The sequence below is a fragment of the Phragmites australis genome, chromosome 4 (genome assembly GCF_958298935.1).
Source record: "Phragmites australis chromosome 4, lpPhrAust1.1, whole genome shotgun sequence".
NCBI classification, from domain to species: Eukaryota; Viridiplantae; Streptophyta; class Magnoliopsida; order Poales; family Poaceae; genus Phragmites; species Phragmites australis.
The window spans coordinates 43,195,833-43,215,087 of record NC_084924.1 but is presented as its reverse complement, the minus strand read 5'-3'; the positions used below and the strand labels follow the sequence as shown (position 1 = coordinate 43,215,087).

Here is a 19,255-nt window from a genome sequence, read left to right as displayed (position 1 = left end):
CCTGTAGGGGTAGCTGCAAAATAGGGCAATGACTCCTCGTCTGGTTGAGGAGTGGTTAGTACAGGAGAAGAAAAGGGTCACCTGTTGAGATCTTGGAAGGTTGTCCCTGTTCATGCTATTTATCGGAAGTGGTTGTTCTTTCTATTAGAAACTCGAAGAGCGAAGACCCTTTTTGTTGTCCTCGAGATGACCCTACCAAAAAGGCCCCACACTTGATTAGTTTTAAGGTACCCTCTTACTTGTTTGGGGATCTTGCCTGGCTGATGGCTCTGGTTGAGGTCGCACAACCATGGCACTACTAATGAACCCTCCGGTACTGCTATCAGTGGGTGGCTAAGAAGAATTCACACAGTTCGTAGATTCTACGCAGGCGTCATGGCCTTATAGCCGAGCTGTCGAACGTGGAGTGGTGACATATCACGAGTGGGGGGGGGGAGCCCCTAGCATTTGTGTGGTGTAACAGCCTTGGTGACGCCACCGCCAAAGACTGTGTCCTCTTTGGTGGCTCCTCCGGTCAACGCTGTGGTGGTTGGGGCTATGCCAAAGCGTCCTCGTGTCCGGTGCCAGTCTGGTTCCCTTCTGGGTGTGTGGCCTGGGGATCATGCAAACTTCCCGTTGAGCCTTGGAGCTTTCGGACACCAATTTGGTGTCCAATACCTGGAACACACCAGGCTCATATGGGTCGTACCCCATGACGAACACCTCACGGTGACCGGAGTCCTCAGAACGGGACTCAGCGGTTACTATGGATCCGGTCATGGGTTGCCCAATCTAATCTCCAACACTTACCAAAACACAGAAATGTGCCCCTACCTCGTGTGCCAACTATCGAGGGTTAGTCCCCGATAATGATTTCAAGTGTACGGTTGATGCGTATGTGAACAATGTTTGCGGTGTGCGTGTGTTTGTGATGAACTCAAGAACATAGGGAATATCCAAATTCAGGCCTCCCGGAGGATAACAACCCTATGCCCTATGTATTTTGTTATCAATTTTTGTGAACTTGTTACAGATGAGTCCCTTCTCCCATGCTAGACCGTTCTACTCTTTATATACAAAAGAAGGAAAACTTACAAATGGGCGCAAAAGCAGTCAACCCATCCTCATGTAAACCTTCCAACCTTAGGCTATTATAATGGGCGATGCATGTGCCCCTTTTGCCCTGATGAAGCTGCCAAGCCCATCCCATCTGCTGGACACCTTCACGCTTACCTCACCCCAGTTAGCCGGTCTGCCCTGTCTCATCATCGGTCTCGCACGTGCTCCTGTGAAGCATCATAACATGCCTAAGCCGTCCTGTAGCGTTTAATGCTACGGGACGATGCATGTCAACTCTACGCTGGCCACGACATGCCTGCTTGGGAGGAGTGCCTAGGGAAAGAAAAACACTTGAGTGAAAAGTATTTAATGAGAATGGATTAGTTTGGTGAGTACTTGTCCTACGACCAGTGAAGGCTGGTTGTGGGATCTCGTTATACGGTAAGAATCCTAGTTATAAAGGCGCGGACTGGTCGTGCGGTGGGATCCTGGTCTGAAAAAATCTTCTGCTACTGACATTGGCTGGTGTGGGCTCTCAGAACGGGGACCCCCTATTCCATACACAGACACATATGTCTATCTAATATTTGGCCATTGACCCAGTCCCACATGTCAGTCAAACATTCTGTTTCAATTTTTAAAAATTAATTTAAGTATGAGGAATATTTCTTTTTTTTTATTTAACATTCCTAATGATCTTTTGAAGATCGTTTCTGCTCCGTTTCAACTTTGATTCTCGTGATTCTTTCGTCTAAATTCATCTAAATTTAAGATCCCCTTATTTTTCCTATTTGGTTTTTTCCCTTGGAGTTTATTTGGTTTTTTTAGTTTGTCCCTTAGTTGTTCTTTGATTTTCCTTTGAAAGATCGCGATCAATAGAAGAGGAAGGAGTGTTCGAGGAAGGACCCGAAGACCTGGATTATGAGGAGGATAAAAAAAGAATACCTTAGAGAAGGAAAGTTCTAACTCCTTGATCATCTTGATCCCATGTTTGCAACTATTTAAAATGTCAAATTAGAACTTAGTAGTTGTGCATGCATGTTACTAGCTTTACTTTAAGTGCTTGTGTTAGTTATGACCTAACTTGTTGAGCCATATCTCGATTATTGTTTACCATGTTCCATGATGATCCCAGATTATTTTCAGCATTTGATATAATGATGTTGGTTGCCTTGATACTAGTATGCTTAGGGCTTGTTACTCTATTCTCTTCTGAGAGTACTTATTCACTTTATTTAACATGATGTCATGCTTTTGCAAATGGGTGAAACGCATAGTGGTGCGTGATTGGTGGTGTGAGTGGGTATGTGTCAAATGGGTGGTGTTGATGATAATGGAACCTTGGGAGGATAAACCTATTTTAGCAGGGGTGAGTAAGGTAGTCCTCAAGAACGGTGCCTTTGAGAGCAAGTCTGCCTTTGTGGTATTTGTTGCTTATGAAGATGCTTGCCTTGGTCATGTAAGGACCGAATCGTTGTGTTGTCGTGCTAATTAAGTCACCCTTATGCAACCGCATGTCCTCCATTATGGTAAAGGGCTTGCCCTTTATCTTTGCTAACCAAGCTGGACATAACACTCGGATGGCAAAGAGCAGCAAGAATCTAGGAGAAGACTTGAGTGATCTATGTGATAGCATGCTCGAGGTTTGGCTGAAGGTTGTAATGAGATGAAATGGCATGAAGATTCATGAGCCCCCGGGATGTTCCATAAGTGGGAGTCCAACATGGAGGGAGGGTTGAGAAGCCTCATCATGATTTGCCCCATAGCGACGATGGTTGGGGGCTGAGCATATTGTATAAGTAAAGTTGTACAACTCTATTGAATGTTAATCTATTCGAATAGTTATGTCAGCGGTCATGGACAAGTGAATTTATAGCCACACAATTGTAAGACTACTGGTTACGTGCGTTCTTCTTGATGTGTGAGTAGGCAATGTGCCTGTGTTTTGGAGGAAATCAGTTGTGTGCCATTGAACTAGTTGGACCAAGTGTCTACCAACTTAAAATGGGAACTACAGGGAATGTATAGCTTCCCTAGGACCAACAAACCCCTTCATATTGATCAAACCTAGCTGTTGTTCAAATGCTTTGAACTTTGTGTTACACCTTAATTCACCTTCCATATAAAATTGGCTTTATGCCCAAACTATAGTCCTATATCTTCATCCTTGATACTCCCCTTATGCAATCGGTAGTGAAATAGCGACAGTGATAATCATGGATTATCACTGTTGGTTCAAGCCAAGAACTAACCGTGATAATCTAACTATCATTGCTGGTTCAAGCCGAGATGGGGAGACGACGATGACCACGTAGGACGTGGAAGCTGGGCCCAAGACGTAGAGGTAGCCACAATGGCGATGATGACCATCGCACCACTTTAAACCACCAGTACCCCTTAGGAGCATCTTCGGGCGGTAGCGAGACGGCGACGAGCTTGGAGGATGTGGAAGCCGAGCACAAGGGGTAGAGGTGGCCGCAGTGGCCGTCGCACCACTTCGACCACCACTATCTTCGGGAGCGGCTTCTAGAGATTGGGAGCAAAGTGAGATAGGACGTGACTGAGGTAGATGGGCTTGATTTATAGAAGAATTATCACTGTCAATTTGGAATAATAACCAACAATGATAATTATTAACACCGCTGGTTCATCTTCGCTCAATTTTTACTCCGTTGGTGAGGATAGAACCGGTAGTGGTAATCCTTATCACTGCCTGTTTTGAATACGAGCCGACAGAATAAGGATTATCACTGCTGGTTCGTATTGGCTCAATTATTGCTCTGTCGGTAAGCTTTTGAACTGGCTGTGACATAACATTATCAGTTCTTAAGGGTTCATGGTTAGGACCTGCCGGTTCAGCTTATGAACCGTCAGTGATACCTTATCATTGATAGTTATTTTCAAACCAACAGTGAAAGGGGATAGTGATGACCTTTTCTATAGTAGTATATCAAACCCTTTGAAATATTGTTAAGACTTATTGAGTAGTTTCAGTACTCAACCTTGCTACTTTAAGATGATGAGGAGCTAGAGTACAACTTCGTTGAAGATGGAGATGGTGAGTAGTAGGTTGTGGTTGCATCCATATCCAAGTTGCATGTGGCGTTTATTTGTGTGTAGGTAGTGGTAGTACTATACCAAAAGATGTAGCAAACATAACAAGGCATGCATGCAGCTGTTAGCTTCACAGCAACAATCTGGATCTGTGTTGTGTTTCTCAACCCCATAATGCTTAAGAACCATGTAGGTATCATTATTTAGCCTCACATGTACTGTCCTCAACGTTAGTATGGGTTTGAATGTCTTCTGCTATTTTGTCTTTTTTCTGAAAAATGAGCTAGAACATAAAAGTGTGTGGGTGATATTATGCAAACCTTTTGTTAGGCCTCTGCTTCAGTCTAATCACAACAACCGTCGGATGAATTATGATTTTTCTTTGCAAGGGAAACCAAATTAAGAAGTTAGATCCTTTTTTACATGGCTCTAGTTTGCCGCGTACCCTCAAATCCAACATCAGAAAGTGATGAAGTTTTACTCGAACCTGAAAAAAGCATTTCTGAAAACAACAGCTTAACCACATGTTAGACCTACGATGCAAACTCAAGACAGGTCACCATCAAAGTTTCTTTGATGCCTTTCCTTTAGCCATATCCCATGTACAATATATATATATATATGTGTATTCAAAATCGTCACACGTGGAATTAAACGAATTTATAGTAACACAATACGTCACAAACGTACGAGCCCGATGCATGCACACCCCCGGCCCCGCCGCTAGGGTACACTTCCAAGTCGCAGCAGCACGCGCATCGATCGATCGATCTCGTCAATAAAACAACAAATACAATTAACTGCGAGATGTCGCGATCTACGTACAATGGATGGCTCACAATTCGACCAAAACACGATTATACAAAACGCCTCGGAGGCATCAAATTGATCGATCGATCATCATACGTATCTGTTCATCAATCACACGCGCACATAGGCACTACTAGTACCCTCCCACAGGGAGCTAGCCAGCAGTAGTACCGGATCAATCAAAGGCGCGTAATTGGATGGATGCGCCACTCCAACCATGCACTATGCGCCATAGGCCCCGAGATGCTAGGAGCAGGGTGACTGTTCCTTTTCCCTTGAGGTGTACATTTACATTTGAGAGAGATGGATGGATCACTATGCAGCTGGTTAGGCTGTCCGTGCATGCATCTTCTTGCTTGTCTCGAAAAGATTTATGGTGTGCAGCTCGCTCGCTCGATCGCTGTGGTTGGTCTCGTGCGTACGGATCCTTGTGCGTGGGACCCAGGCATTATTGAAGGAATAGAAACCCTACCCCATCTTCTCTTGGAACCCAACTCCTCTCAGCTAGCTGTCTCCTTCCTCTTCTTCTTCTACATCCCCTTCCTCTTCCTCTCTGCCTTAGTTCGCCTCACCACAGACGCCTGCTCTCCAGCCCTCCTCCTATAGCACTACTAGAGCTTAACACACCGTCACCTCGCCCCCCGGCCACCAAGCAAGCATGGATCTTGTTTCGCAGTCCGAGCACCTGTGCTACGTGCGCTGCGCCTTCTGCAACACCGTGCTCGCGGTAAACTCCTCGAGAAATTGGATCCGAAACACCGTAGGGATATCATGATACAGTACAAAGAATGATCGCAGGACATGGCATTTCTTGAACTCTAGCTTTGACTTCTTTTGGAGAGGTGTTAGGTTGTCTGCTCTGATGCCGAAAAACTTTTTCTGTCTTCTCTCTCTCTATGTTCGTTATATGAAAGTGTGCTAGCTTATTCACAAGAGTACGAGCTGGACCAGGCGACCGATTAAGTCCAGCGTCTTGCCTTGTGATTGGAGGAGCACTAACATCCACTACAATTGCGCATGGACATGATTGATGCGCCATGCTGCCTTCGTGGTGTTTCATTGGCCGTTGATGTTTTGTGGAATATTCTACTACTCACGGGGTCTCCTGATATATATAGTGTAGTCATGTTCCATCTTTCACTTCCATTTATTTGGTGCTTCCATTTCTTTCACCTTTGTTGTTACATGCATGCTGGAGTTTTAATTGGAGAAGAATCCAATTTCATGTCTTCTGCTCGTCTCTCCTCTCCCTTTTTGCACCTCCCTTTCTTTCCTTGAGACTATAACTACTAGTACGTACTCAAAGACAGTGCCATGCAAAGGGAAGTTAGGAAAAACAAGCGGTTCATTTGATTGCATTTTTGATTAATTTTGTGCTTCTTTGGTAGCTGCAGGTTGGCGTTCCATGCAAGAGGCTGATGGACACGGTGACTGTGAAATGCGGCCACTGCAACAACCTTTCCTACCTCAGCCCGCGGCCGCCGATAGTGCAGCCGCTCTCCCCGACTGATCACCCCTTGGGACCGTTTCAGGTATATCGCTAAACTCACCCACACATCTCTTCCTGGTTGCATCTGTTGCGTCTTCTCTGGAGAGTGATGAACTTTTCTCCTTGCTGTGTTTGTCTCTTACTCTCTTCTGAATATGGTATTGCTTCTTGGGAGAAGGAAAACCAAAAAAGGTGTAAGAAATAGAAAGAAGTTGCACTCAAGAAAGAAATGGAGGACAATGGGGAAAGGATTCAGTGCACACATAGATCCTCGGTCGGATCTTCTCATGAAATATGGCCGTGGATTTCTTTATTTTCAGTTTCATCGTTGTGGTACTTCGATTTGTATGTTTGGAGTTTGCAGTCTCTCTCTCTCTCTCTCTGCTTGCTTTATTGAATCGCTCAAAAGTACTGTTTGCAAGGCAAGATTAAACAACGCTGGACTACAAAAGATTTCTTTTGCTCATCTGCGGTCTGGGAAAGCCCTCATCGCTGCGAAAAGACAGTTGAGCTTTTTTAAGGCGGCAGCAGCAGCATCTCTGCTTAAAACAATTTTTTTTGGAAAGATGACCATTCATGACAAGTTTTGAGGACTCAATGAGATCTGGAAACTGTGGTAGTTAGGAAATGAATTTGTCATCATCTATGGCGCATCGCTAATATTGTGAGATCTTGAAATGCTGGGGCCTAACCTTGAGTCTTATGTGGCCATTTCTTGGTGTGTTAGGGTCCCTGCAATGACTGCAGGAGGAACCAACTGCCGCTGGCTTCGCCGACATCAACGGAGGTCAGCCAGAGAGTGCCCTTTGTTGTCAAGCGTAAGTAGTAGCAAACACATTCACCATCTCCTTTATTTTCTTCCTTCTTCCTTTGCTTTCTTGCTTTCTTTCTGGTCATACGTTATCTTATTTACGTTCTTATTTCATCACTCTTTGCTTTATTGACGCAACAAAGATGACCAATTAATGTTGTTCTTGTGTTCAATATCTTTTTTCTCTGATTGCAGCCCCAGAAAAGAAACACCGCCTTCCATCTGCTTACAATCGCTTCATGAGGTGAGACAACACTTTATTTTGCCTTTAGTTTGTTCAAATGCATGATTCCCAATAGTTTATGTGATGTAGTCTTGGTGATCTTTTCAGTATATCTGTTTAATTTTACACTTTGTGATATCTTCACAAACGTTAAAAGTAGGTTAAAAGTTCAATTAAAATGGATTTGCCCCCAGAATTGATACATCCCCATTTCTTTTCTCAACACTGGGTATCATTTAGTACCCCTAGGCCGGTTTGCTAATCAGTACGATATAAGCCTGTTATGTACACAGCTACTTACATTAGTGCAAATGTGAGATCGATGATGCCTGTCATGTACACCTACAAGAGCATAAATGTGAGATGAAGCATGTCAATGGCAGCTCAGAGTATTTTCTGCTGGTCGACCAATTAAGTACAAATACTCAAGCACAATAGCTAGATAGACCATTTATAGTCCACCACATCATACAACATTTTGCCTCATGATTAGGTTGCCCTTCTCATACCTCTCCTTTCGCCCTAAATTCTGAAGAAAACTGTACTGCAATGCTACCGTTTTATTTAACAAAGGTGCTGCATACAAAATGTTTGATCCCGAAACAGATGTTTTGTTATAATATTTTGCACTATATTATATTGAATCTGAGTCTGGATTAGACTAAATTTCTGTAGATCTTTCCAAGCTATAACTTAGTTGAGAAGTGCATGTTTCAACGAAGCTAGCATTTTCTTGCCAATTTCCAACTAGTTTTCAAGATAAGTTCTTGCTGAGCTCGAGCGAAATATTAGTGATCTAGATACTCGTCCAAACCTTTTTCTAGATTAAAACCGCTGGAATCTTAAAAAAGTAGATCACTCCATTTCAACTGGGCCAAGAATGCATTTGGACCATTTTCAGAATTACTAATCAATTAACACCACATGTATGCATGCATCATTTCCTATTTGAAAAAGATTATATGATATTATATACATAAATTAATATTTGAAAAGTAGATGTGGCGGTAGAAAATTTGTTTCTTCTTCAAATAATATAATACAAACATACCAAGATAAATCTTATCCTACACTAACTTATTTTTAGTGTCACAATAGTGCGATTAAATCATATAATTAGTATGTACTGCCATTATGTGTACATCTTTGTTAAAGAATACATATATAGCACATGCAATAGTGTTTTGGAAGGGTTGAGCTCTTTAGGTAATGTTGTTTTAACCGAAGTAAACGAACAACAACATGCTCTTGTTCATGTAGAAAAATTGTTAATGCATTCACCGATTATCAGAATATGTAGTCTAAGAGACTGCGCTATGTATTATTAACATATTTGGGGAGTCTTGAGTTGCAGATTTTCTTTTTGAAGACTATATAAGTTAGTAGGAGTATAATTAAATCTATAGAAAAATAAAATCACAAAGAATACTTCTCACAAACCAAATTAAACGACATGCAGCGAGGGAAAACAACAAAAATGACTACACATATATGCTACACACAATGATCATTTTTTAAAGAGTGAATTGAATAATTTTCCACCTGAAGGCTGCCTATGTTCCATTGTAGAGAAAGGTACACTCATTTTTATGTGCTGTGGTTTTTTTACATTTACGATTGCACTTTTCAAACTGTAAAGTTTCAACTCTTTACTTTCTTATTGCTATATATCAAGTTAGTTTTGCAATTTACTAAATTCATTAACACAATTTTAATTGTGTGTAGTTTTTTTAGATACTTAACTATGTGTAACTAGGGTATAGTTTTTAAAGTACAAATAGTGCTAAGTTGTATTCCTCGATTATATAAAATAATAAAATATTTGCAAAATGCAGATATTTTTGTGTGCTTCCTAAAAGTAAGAGAAAATTACAAATACCCCCTACAAGTCACTTGAAGTTGTAAAAGTCCTCCTACAAGTAAAATAGTTGTATTTACCCTCTACAAGTCAAATCCCATAGCAAAATCCCTCCATTAGATTTCTAACTTGATGCGTGTTAACATATTTTCCGTGATATGACCTCAAGTGCTCCATGTAGGCTATCAATATGGAAATGTGGGGATAGGGAAGGGTCTAATAGTTCACTAAAGTTCAATTAATCAAATGTGTCATTGCAACTTCCTTCACAATTCATACCAAAGGAGAACTTTAGTGTGTCATAACACGTAGTTAAACCATCTATACAATTGCTTACTATCTGTGCAATCAACCTATGTGGAGCACTCAAGATCGTATCATGACAAATATGTTAACATAGCCTCTCAAGTGAGAACCATAAGGGGGAATTTTGCTAAAGGCTTGGACTTGTAGGATGCATGGTAAATGTAACTATATTACTTGTAGGGGTATTTGCAACTCAAAGTGACTTGTATGGGGTATTTGCAATTTCACCTAAAAGTAATGAATTCCTACAGGATTTTGTGAACCATATGTTTTTGTCACATTTTGTGAACCATGTGTTTTTGTCACAATTCATCAATTAATATGTTCGTTTTGCAATTTACTTCAATGAGATTTAATTGGTGTTTAGTAACTGACAGTGGGGCAACTTGACTACAAGTCAGTATGTACAGAGAATCTTTACACCATATTTGAGCTGAAGACTGCTTGGGAAAAATACATATATTTAAGACATAAAACCAATCTATTGAAGAAAAGGAGAGCTGTGTGATGATATAACCTAGAAATATGCAACCGATAGTGTACATCGATATACATCCAATCAATGCATCATTTTCATAACAATAGTTTACCGGAGGATGCATGCATATATGTGTGGCAGGGAGGAGATACAGCGCATCAAAGCTGCGAAGCCAGATATCCCTCACAGGGAGGCCTTCAGCATGGCTGCCAAGAACGTAAGACATCAAGCTATATATGTCCCTGAAAACACAACAAGCTGATTTATTTATGTTCTTAACACAGCTAGTTAAACTGCTCGGGTAAATTGAAAAATAAATAAGCATGTCTCTAATTTTCTGTAATGGGTTGCAGTGGGCGAAATGTGACCCGCGCTGCTCGACGACTGTCTCTACTGCCACTTCCAACAGCGCTCCCGAGCCTAGAGCTATGCCCGGACCTCAGGTAATAATAACTAATTAACCACGCTCTGATCTAGAAGTACAAACGCATGCATCTCTTGTATATATGTATACATACATATAGAGACATTCCTACACGCGATGGCTATGTCATATACAGATATATACTCTTGCAGGAGAGGGCCAACGAGCAGGTTGTCGAGAACTTCGACATCTTCAAGCAGATTGAGCGCAGCATCTAGGTCTCGATAGACGGTGCAGTAGCCCGGGATCGAGTATCTATCATCAGACCACTTATCTCATCGCCGTTATATATGCATGCATGCATGCGCATCCAGTGTAATTTTTACCGGTCGTTATTGTTGTTGTATTCTTGTTTGTTGGAGTGTGCGCACCCTTTTAATTATGACCAGCTGGTACCGTATAATATTTGTCTTAATACTCCCTCTATAAGTATTGAGGTTAATATTATTAGCCATCTATATAAGTTCTTATGTGCATTTGTGTTTACTTAATTTATTAATATTATTAGCCATCTATATAAGTTCTTATGTGCATTTGTGTTTACTTAATTTATAATGCATGTGGAGTTTCATTCTTTGTACTGACCGAGAACTTGGCCAGAGGTGATGCATGTGGTCAATCTTTATATATAGGTCCAAAGAAATTCGTTTGGTTGTTTTCCATTAATTGCATTATCCTCCAGTCTAAAGCTTAATTTTAAATGTATGCAATTAAAATTTTGATGACTAATATTATCTTTATAGTTATTTTGGCTAACCTTTTAAAAGTTACATGATTAATTAGTTTCTTAAAAGTACTTTCATAATATTTTGTTAGGTTTTACAAATCTATTACCAAAGAAATTATAATTAAAATTATGTCTAAGAAGACAAAATCAATGTCAAAGCCATACTTATTCGTGATGAGACAGAATATAAGTAGGAGTAGTACTATTGGATCTCATATTACTCCCTCCATTATGTTTTAGATGACCTTTTGGGTTTGTTGTTAAAGTGATGACTTTCTCCGGTGCTTAGGTATTCTCTTCCCAAATAGACCCTATTAAAAGCTAGTGGGTGTAAATACTCTAACTCTAAATCAATTCTCACGTTCCCAACCGTATTGCTATGTTTCCAACAGGATTAGTACAAACAGTTTCATACTAATGTCTGTTCAAATCTAATTGTACAGATTCCTTGTTACAAACGGTTCAAAATCTGTACAAATCATTTGTATAGACTCTTTGCTATAGACTGTTAGAAAAAGCATCTCGTATGAAGATTTTGAACTGTCTGTACAAATGATTCTATAGCAGTGAATATTTCTCCCTCTATCCCAACCGTTTTTTTCTCTCTTAACAAAAACAAAAAACAAAGAATCCAAAAGGTTTGTGATCATGGCAGGTGCATGTGTATTTACTCCAAGCATGCTTGCTGCAATCAACCTGGCTCTTGAGTTCTGCGGCTCCGCACGGCAGCGCCGCTGGTCGCATCGATTGAGGCAGAAGCCATCAAGGTTAATTAAACCAGTGAGGGGTTATGGATGCAACTTGACGATCGACAGTGGGAAGATTGGGGCTCAACGGATTGCTTAGTGTTGGACGATTGAGAAGACCGGTCAGAGTCAAGGGTGATTCAAGCTGTGCATGTGGAAGTTAAGCAAAACATGTGAAGATGGATGAAAACAACGTGTTAACAAAGTCAAGAGAAGGGGATACTGGTGCAAGTGACAAGGCGACTCGAGGGATCAAAAGCGGGAGAGACTTGCCGGCTGTCAAGATCGTAAGACGAAGTACACGTGTTGATATTGGGATGCTTGCTTAAGGGGTAAGCAAGTGATAGTGAGTCATGCTTTGAGAAACGTGCAAGGTAGTTTCACAGTTTGGCCTCAAAACCGTGGAACGATGAGGTGCATGTTGCATCATCGCGAAGTGTCGGTGTATCAGGAACCGGGGGTCCCTGAGTCCCGAGGCCAGGCCAGCCGTCCGCCACATGTCACCATCCCGCGAGGTCCCTCCTGCGGGAGGAGGAAAATCTAAGTCCCGGGAGAAGGTGCTCGGGGCCACAGCCTCTGGTCCCCGAGCACCCCAGTTCCCCGATGACCCGCAGAGTCCAAGTACTGGAAAGAAAGTGCTCGGGGAGGTGCCCGGTCGCCCCCGAGCACCCTAGTCCCCCGACGATTAGAAGAGCTAAGTTCCGGGAGAGAGCGCTCGGGGGGCTGTGTGCGGTAGCCCCCGAGCGCCCGGTTCCCCGAGGGTCAGTGCAAAAGTGCTCGGGAGAGAGTGCTCAGGATTGCACGTGGCAGCCCCCGAGCACTCGGTTCCCCGAAGGTTCGTGCGAGAGTGCTCGAGAGAGAGTGCTCGGGGAGGTGAACAGTACCCCCGAGCACTCGGTGCCCCGACGACCTAGAAGGGCCCCCGAGGGGCCCGTCGATGAGGTGTCAACCAGTCAGAGGTCCAAGGCCGCATTTAATGGGCGTGCGCGGCCTGACATCCCCAACTGCTCCCGCCGTAGTGTCAGTCCCTGCCATGCATTGGCAGAGATGCGTGGGGCCATTAATTGCACGGGTCCCGTCCCGTATCATCCGGTGTATCTCGGGATAACGTTGCCAGGATCAAGGCGTTCCGCCCGCCGCCCTACCGTGGCAGAGGAACAAAACAGGGCGGGCACGCCGGGTGCCTATGTGGCTGCCCGGTGGGCCCTCTCAACGGCGCCTGTCGCCAGGGCGTCCACAGTGACGAGTGACCGGACGCGCGCCGCGTTTTTCCACCGCCCCTGTCACTTCGCCCAGAGAAAATGATGACACCTTTCCCAGTCGTGGCGTCTTGGAACTTGCGCCCCTTCCTTCCCGTTCGGGGTATGTCGCGGCCGGCGAGTGCATAAAAGGATCGGCATACAGAAAGAAGAGAACGATGGAAAATCTTGGAGGAGAGGACAATTGGAAAAAAGACAAACCCAAGCAGTCGACCGTGCCACACTCAGACGAAAACATTGCAAGCAAGCCTGAGCAGAGCTAGAACAAGGAGCCTCAAGCTCTTAGTTAGATAATATATTCTTGTAACCAGATATATCCCTGAGGGATCCCCCTCAGGGTAAGATATAGCATCCATACAGGAGTAGGGTATTACGCCCCCGTGCGGTCCGAACCTGTCTAAACTCCGGTGCATTTACTTCTCTTTGCACTAGGTCGATCATCCCCCACCACCGGCCGTTGCATTTACTTCCACTTCCATTTATTTCTCCGACGAACTTATTCAGGATCATCCCCCCAGCCGAATCTTTAAAAAGGGGTCTCTCGGGATCCCTGCGACAGGAGTTAATCCTCCGACACGAAGCATGCGTCGAGGAGAAGCTAAGCCATGAAGGCGCAATGGCTGTTCAATGGACAGAGGAGAAAATGGTCAAAATACCCTCAGTGATAGGTATGAGTGTATTGAAGAATGGTAGGTAGGAGGGACACTTTGGGAATAAGAAAACTTGGCATCTAAGAAAGCTCCAAGGACCTATAAATAGAGAGATAGGGCTGCATGAGAGTTTTGAGCCAGCCACTTGGGTTTGTATGGTAGGGTTTTAAAGGAGATGACAGATGAGAGCTTAGCCTTTGTAACAGGTGAGAGCTTTTTTGTGAGGAGAATCTTTGTAATTTGCTTGAAATAGGGTTGATCTCTGCAAGCAATGGAGTTTATATTTCTATTTGTGATTGTGTTCACCTCTTTCTAGTTTCCTTCTCTTAGCTCCCTTTTTATGTTGCAAGGTTTCGGTGTTTCGTAGTTGTCGGAGGATGAACTCCTGTCGCAGGGATCCCGAGAGACCCCTTTTTAGAGATTCGGCCGGGGGATGATCCTGAATGAGTTCGTCGGAAAAATAAAATAGAAGTGGAAATAAATGCAACGGCCGGTGGTGGGGGATGGTCGACCTAGTGCAAAGAGAAATAAATGCACCGGAGTTTAGACAGGTTCAGGACGCACGGGGGCGTAATACCCTACTCCTGTGTGGATGCAATATCCTTCCCCGAAGGGGATCCCTCAGGGATATGTCTGGTTACAAGAATATATTGTCTAACTGAGAGCTTGAGGCTCCCTTGCTCTAGCTCTGCTCAAGCTTGCTTGCGGTGTTCTATGGATGATGTCTTCGATCGTCTCGATCTGTCTTCGGATGTTTTCTCGTGTGTTCGGGTTGTCTTGGTATGTGTTCTCGATTTTTCTCTTTAGTCTCCCTTTTTTCTCTCTCCTTGATCTCGCCTGGTCCTGTGTTGTCCATCCCTTCCTTTTATACGCTCGCTGACCACGACATACCCCAAATGGGAAAGAGGGGGCTCAAGTTCCAAGACGCCACGACTGAGAAAGGCGTCATCATTCCCTCTGGGTGAAGTGACAGGGGCGGTGGAAAAACACGGCTCGCATCCGACCACCCGTCACTGTGGACGTCCTGGCGCCGTTGAGAGGGCCCACCGGGCGGCCACAGAGGCGCCCGGCGCGCCCACCCTGTCTTGTTCTTCTGCCAGGGCAGGGTGGCCGGCGGAACACTTTGATCCTGGCAACGTTATCCCGAGATACCCCGAATGATACGGGACGGGACCCGTGCAATTAATGGACCCACGCCCCCCTACCAAAGCATGGCAGGGACTGACACTGCGGCGGGAGCAGTCGGGGATGTCAGGCCGCGCATGCCCATTAAATACGACCTTGGACCTTTGACTGGTTGACACCTCGCCGGCGGGCCCTCCTGGGTCGTCGAGGCATCGGGGGTTCTCGCGCGAACCTTCGGGGAACCGAGCGCTCGGGGGCTGCCACGTGCAGCCCCGAGCACTCTCTCCCGAGCACTTCTGTAGAACCTTCGGGGAACCGAGCGCTCGAGGGCTGCCACGTGCAGCCCCGAGCACTCTCTCCCGAGCATTTCTGTAGAACCTTCAGGGAACCGAGCGCTCGGGGGCTGCCACGTGCAGCCCCGAGCACTCTCTCCCGAGCACTTGGCTCTTTGGCCCATCGGGGGACTAGGGTACTCGGGGGCGAGCAGGCACCTCCCCGAGCACTTTCTTCCCGGTACTTGGACTCTGCGGGTCATCGGGGAACTGGGGTGCTCGGGGACCAGAGGCTGTGGCCCCGAGCACCTTCTCCCGGAACTTAGATTTTCCTCATCCTGCAGGAGGGACCTCGCGGGATGGTGACACGTGGCGGACAGCTGGCCTGGTCTCGGGACTCAGGGACCCCCGGTTCCTGATACACCGACAGTAGTGATTTTGTTTTTTGGTTGAATGCTAAATTTTTTTCACCCATGGTACCGTGACAACGACTTACCGCCCCATCATGGGGCGGTTAGACCCTTGCATTCTCATCAGAGGGAGGACATGTATGAACAGTACTACGCCAGAAGTATTGTTTATAACTCTATTTTCTCCTTCTATCTTCTCTCTACAAAATAGTGGTTTTTTATTGCTCTCAAAATCTTAGAAAAATTTATTCGTGTTTCATAATCCATGTACAATCTATTTTAATTAGTTTCACCCAAAAAGTATATGTAAAATTTAAACTAAAATTCTCAAAAGGGTTACTTTATAACTTTTAATAATTTTTAGGGTCTCAAATAAATTTCCAAAAAATATGAAAAAATTCACTAATATTCTTATTATGTGATGGACTAATTTTTAAAATTATTTTCAGTCCTAGGTTATATGGTGAAAAATGAGTTTATTTATAATGCTCTATTTATATGCATTTTTATCATTTCATGTGATATTCTTATTTTTATTCAATTTAAATTCAAACATATACACCTTGACTACGCCATAAGTACTGTTCATAACTCTATTTTGCCCTCTCATCTTCTTTGTATAAAATAGAGAACTTATGTTGCTCCAAAAATCTGGTAAAATTCACTAGTATTCTTCTTATATGATGGACTAATTTCTGAAATTACTTCCAATTTTGTGAATTTAGCTATTGCGTTCTCCAGCGACTAGGTGTGTCACAGGGCAGGTGGCCACACGACTCAGCTTTAATCATGAAATGACAGCACACTGCTGTCAGCAGAGCATCTCTGTTGTGACTCACACTTTAGATACGAAGTGACCACACGACAGAGCTTTGGGCATGAAATTACAACACTCTGTCGTGCATAAGGTTTTAGACATGAAGTATCCACATAACTCAGCTTTAACCATACAATGACAATACCTCTGTCCTGACTCAGGTTTTAGACACGAAAGTGACCACACGATAAAGCTTTAATCATAAATTAAATATCAACATCTCTATTCTGACTAAGGTTTCAGACACGAAGTGACCACATGACAGAGCTTTAAGCATGAAATGATAACTCATGTGTTCATTTGCTGGAAAGCGATAGTCATTTCATGCATAAGTTGTAAACGGTTTTTATAGAGCTACCTCAACACATGCATGTGCTTTTATAGACTCAAGCACCTAGCTCCACAGGGCGGTTGCTATTGGAGATAGATTTACTTCACTCGTTTGTAAATGACTCAGAGTGGTTTAAATATAAGAATTATTGGACTATTGGATGTGAGTTTACTTCACTTGTTTGTATAACTATTCCCTTTTTTACTAATGACTACTATCCCAGATACGTCATGGTATGGAATTCTTTGGACTACAAGATCAAACCAAATAGTAGAACAGGGTCACATAATTAACGTTCAACAAATTGGGATTCATTTAGCAAACGATTTTTATCTTCTATTTGAACTCATTTCCCTAATTCTTCTAGTTTCTTTAATGGGCCAAAAGCGTCAGCGCCCCTGCTTTTTCGATTTGAAACCATCGACTTGCCCCTACTTTGCAACAGACGGTTCCCAGCATCTAGTCAAAGAGTTTGACAAGAACTCCAGCCAACTACGATAGGGTGTTCCTCAGATACTATGCTATGGTGAGTTTTATTACCATGTGCAACATTAGTTGGATTTTGAATGTTCTTATTGTTGTTTTCCATGAGTTGTAGAAATGCAACCTTTTCATGTGGGAGGATGTGTTGGAGGACAACAGAAGCCATACTATCGAGGAAGTGATGAACCAGAATACAGATACAGGGTACAAAGTAGGCTTTTTACATGACATAAGGTTGCAACTGGATGCTCTGAAGGAAGTGCCCATGAAAATAAATGAAATGGAAAGAAGTCCGAACCATCTTAAGATAATGGTGTTTGTGCTTATACTTGGTATGGTCTGGATGATGGCTAGGATATAAAGCTTTCTAGATATAACATGCAGTGTAATGTTAAATCTTGATGCAATAAAAAATAAATAGAACTGATTGGTACTTCAACATCTCAGGTCAGAGAGTAGATGAGAGGGGAAAATAGAACTATGAACAGTACTTCTAGTGCAGTCAAGGGATGTATATGTTTAAATTCAAATTGAATAAAAAGAAGAATATCACATGAAATGATAAAAATACATATAAATAGAGTATTACAAAGAAACTCTTTTTTTCACTATATAACATAGGGCTGAAAATAATTTTAGAAATTAATCCATCATATAATAAAAATATTATTGAATTTTTCTAGATTTTTGAAAAATTATTTGAGGCCCTAAAAATTGTTAAAAGTTATAAAAGTAGCCCTTTTTTTTTGAGAATTTTAGTTTAAATTCTTCACAGGCTTTTTGTGTGAATCCAATCAAAATAGGTTGCACATGGATTATGAAACACGTACAAAATTTTTTAGGATTTTTGAGCAATAGAATATCATATTTTATACATAGAAAATGAGAGCGAAAAATAGAACCGTGAATATTACTTCTAGCATAGTACTATTCACACGGTACCATCCTCTGATAAGGCGATAAAGACCTAACCACTCTATCAGAGGACGGTAAGAGGCTGCTACTCATGAGTGCTTACCACCCTTTCAAGGGTAGTAAAGGTCTAACCCACCCTATAAAAGAGCGGTAGATGTCTATTCTTGCAAAAATTTTATTTAAATATTAATGTTATAAAATATAAAAATAAAAAACTCTTGTTTAACCCTCGCGTGAAGATGCTGCGGCCCACGGGCCATGCGAGTACAAAAGGCGGTGTCAAAGGTGCCGAAGGCCCCGCGCGGACAGCGGAGGGCCGAGCGCCCACGCGAGCGACAGCCCAGGCACCTACATGCTCTCGGGCAATTTCTGGCCCAGTCACCACGCGCGCGGTGTTCGGGCACGCGTCGGCGCTGCGGGGCAGCAGAGCAGAACAGACTCGTTGCGGGTCGCCTCGTCTTCCCGCAAGACCGCAGCGGGCGGGGCGCGCGTGAGTCGTCGGCAGACCGTCAGATCTCCTCATCACGGTGCATCGGCGGCACCCAGTCGCCAGTGAGGCCCTGGCACACGAACGTGTCGCGCGCTGCGCCCGAGCCCGTCCGGCTGCAGCACACCCACGCGCGACGCGGCACGCCTTCCTGCGCACTGGAAGAAAGGGGGACGCGCACGAGCGCGTACGTGCGCTGCCGCCGCGCTTTTCATCCGCCCGCGCCCGGGCTGCTGCCTGCCTGCCTGCCTGCTGCCATGTGGTTACGCCGGTGTGGCGGTGTCCTTCCAGCTGCCGGGTGTTAGATTATCTCTAAAGATACTTTAAAATTTTGTTTTTTATAATATTATTATAATGTACCTTATTTATAACCCCAGTCATCTTCTACGTTGTTACGGCAGCCCGTTCCTGCTGCAAATTTGCTGGAGCGTTTTTGCGGCCGGCCGGCGTCGGTATCACTGTAAAGGTGGAAACCGGCTAGCGTTTTTGCGGCCGGCCTCCGTCCGTATCGGATACTGTAGAGGTGAACTCTGGTGGAGTTG

The 19,255-nt window shown here is 43.7% G+C and overlaps 1 protein-coding gene across 1 annotated transcript; it reads left to right on the top strand.

Moving 5' to 3' along the window:
- Nucleotides 1-5,443: 5,443 nt before the first annotated feature.
- LOC133914436 (protein DROOPING LEAF-like) lies at nucleotides 5,444-10,876 on the top strand. The gene is made up of 7 exons (XM_062357539.1): nucleotides 5,444-5,629; nucleotides 6,291-6,434; nucleotides 7,119-7,209; nucleotides 7,398-7,446; nucleotides 10,209-10,284; nucleotides 10,421-10,510; nucleotides 10,644-10,876. The coding sequence occupies exons 1-7, from the start codon at nucleotides 5,561-5,563 to the stop codon at nucleotides 10,707-10,709; spliced, it is 585 nt and encodes a 194-aa protein (XP_062213523.1). The 5' UTR covers nucleotides 5,444-5,560; the 3' UTR covers nucleotides 10,710-10,876.
- Nucleotides 10,877-19,255: the final 8,379 nt, after the last annotated feature.

Excerpts from the sequence above, each read along its gene's own strand:
- LOC133914436 (XM_062357539.1), top strand. The coding sequence starts at position 5,561 with ATGGATCTTGTTTCGCAGTCCGAGCACCTGTGCTACGTGCGCTGCGCC. Across the intron at positions 5,630-6,290 it reads TCTGCAACACCGTGCTCGCG|CTGCAGGTTGGCGTTCCATG; the intron begins GTAAACTCCTCG and ends CTTCTTTGGTAG. Across the intron at positions 7,210-7,397 it reads AGTGCCCTTTGTTGTCAAGC|CCCCAGAAAAGAAACACCGC; the intron begins GTAAGTAGTAGC and ends CTCTGATTGCAG.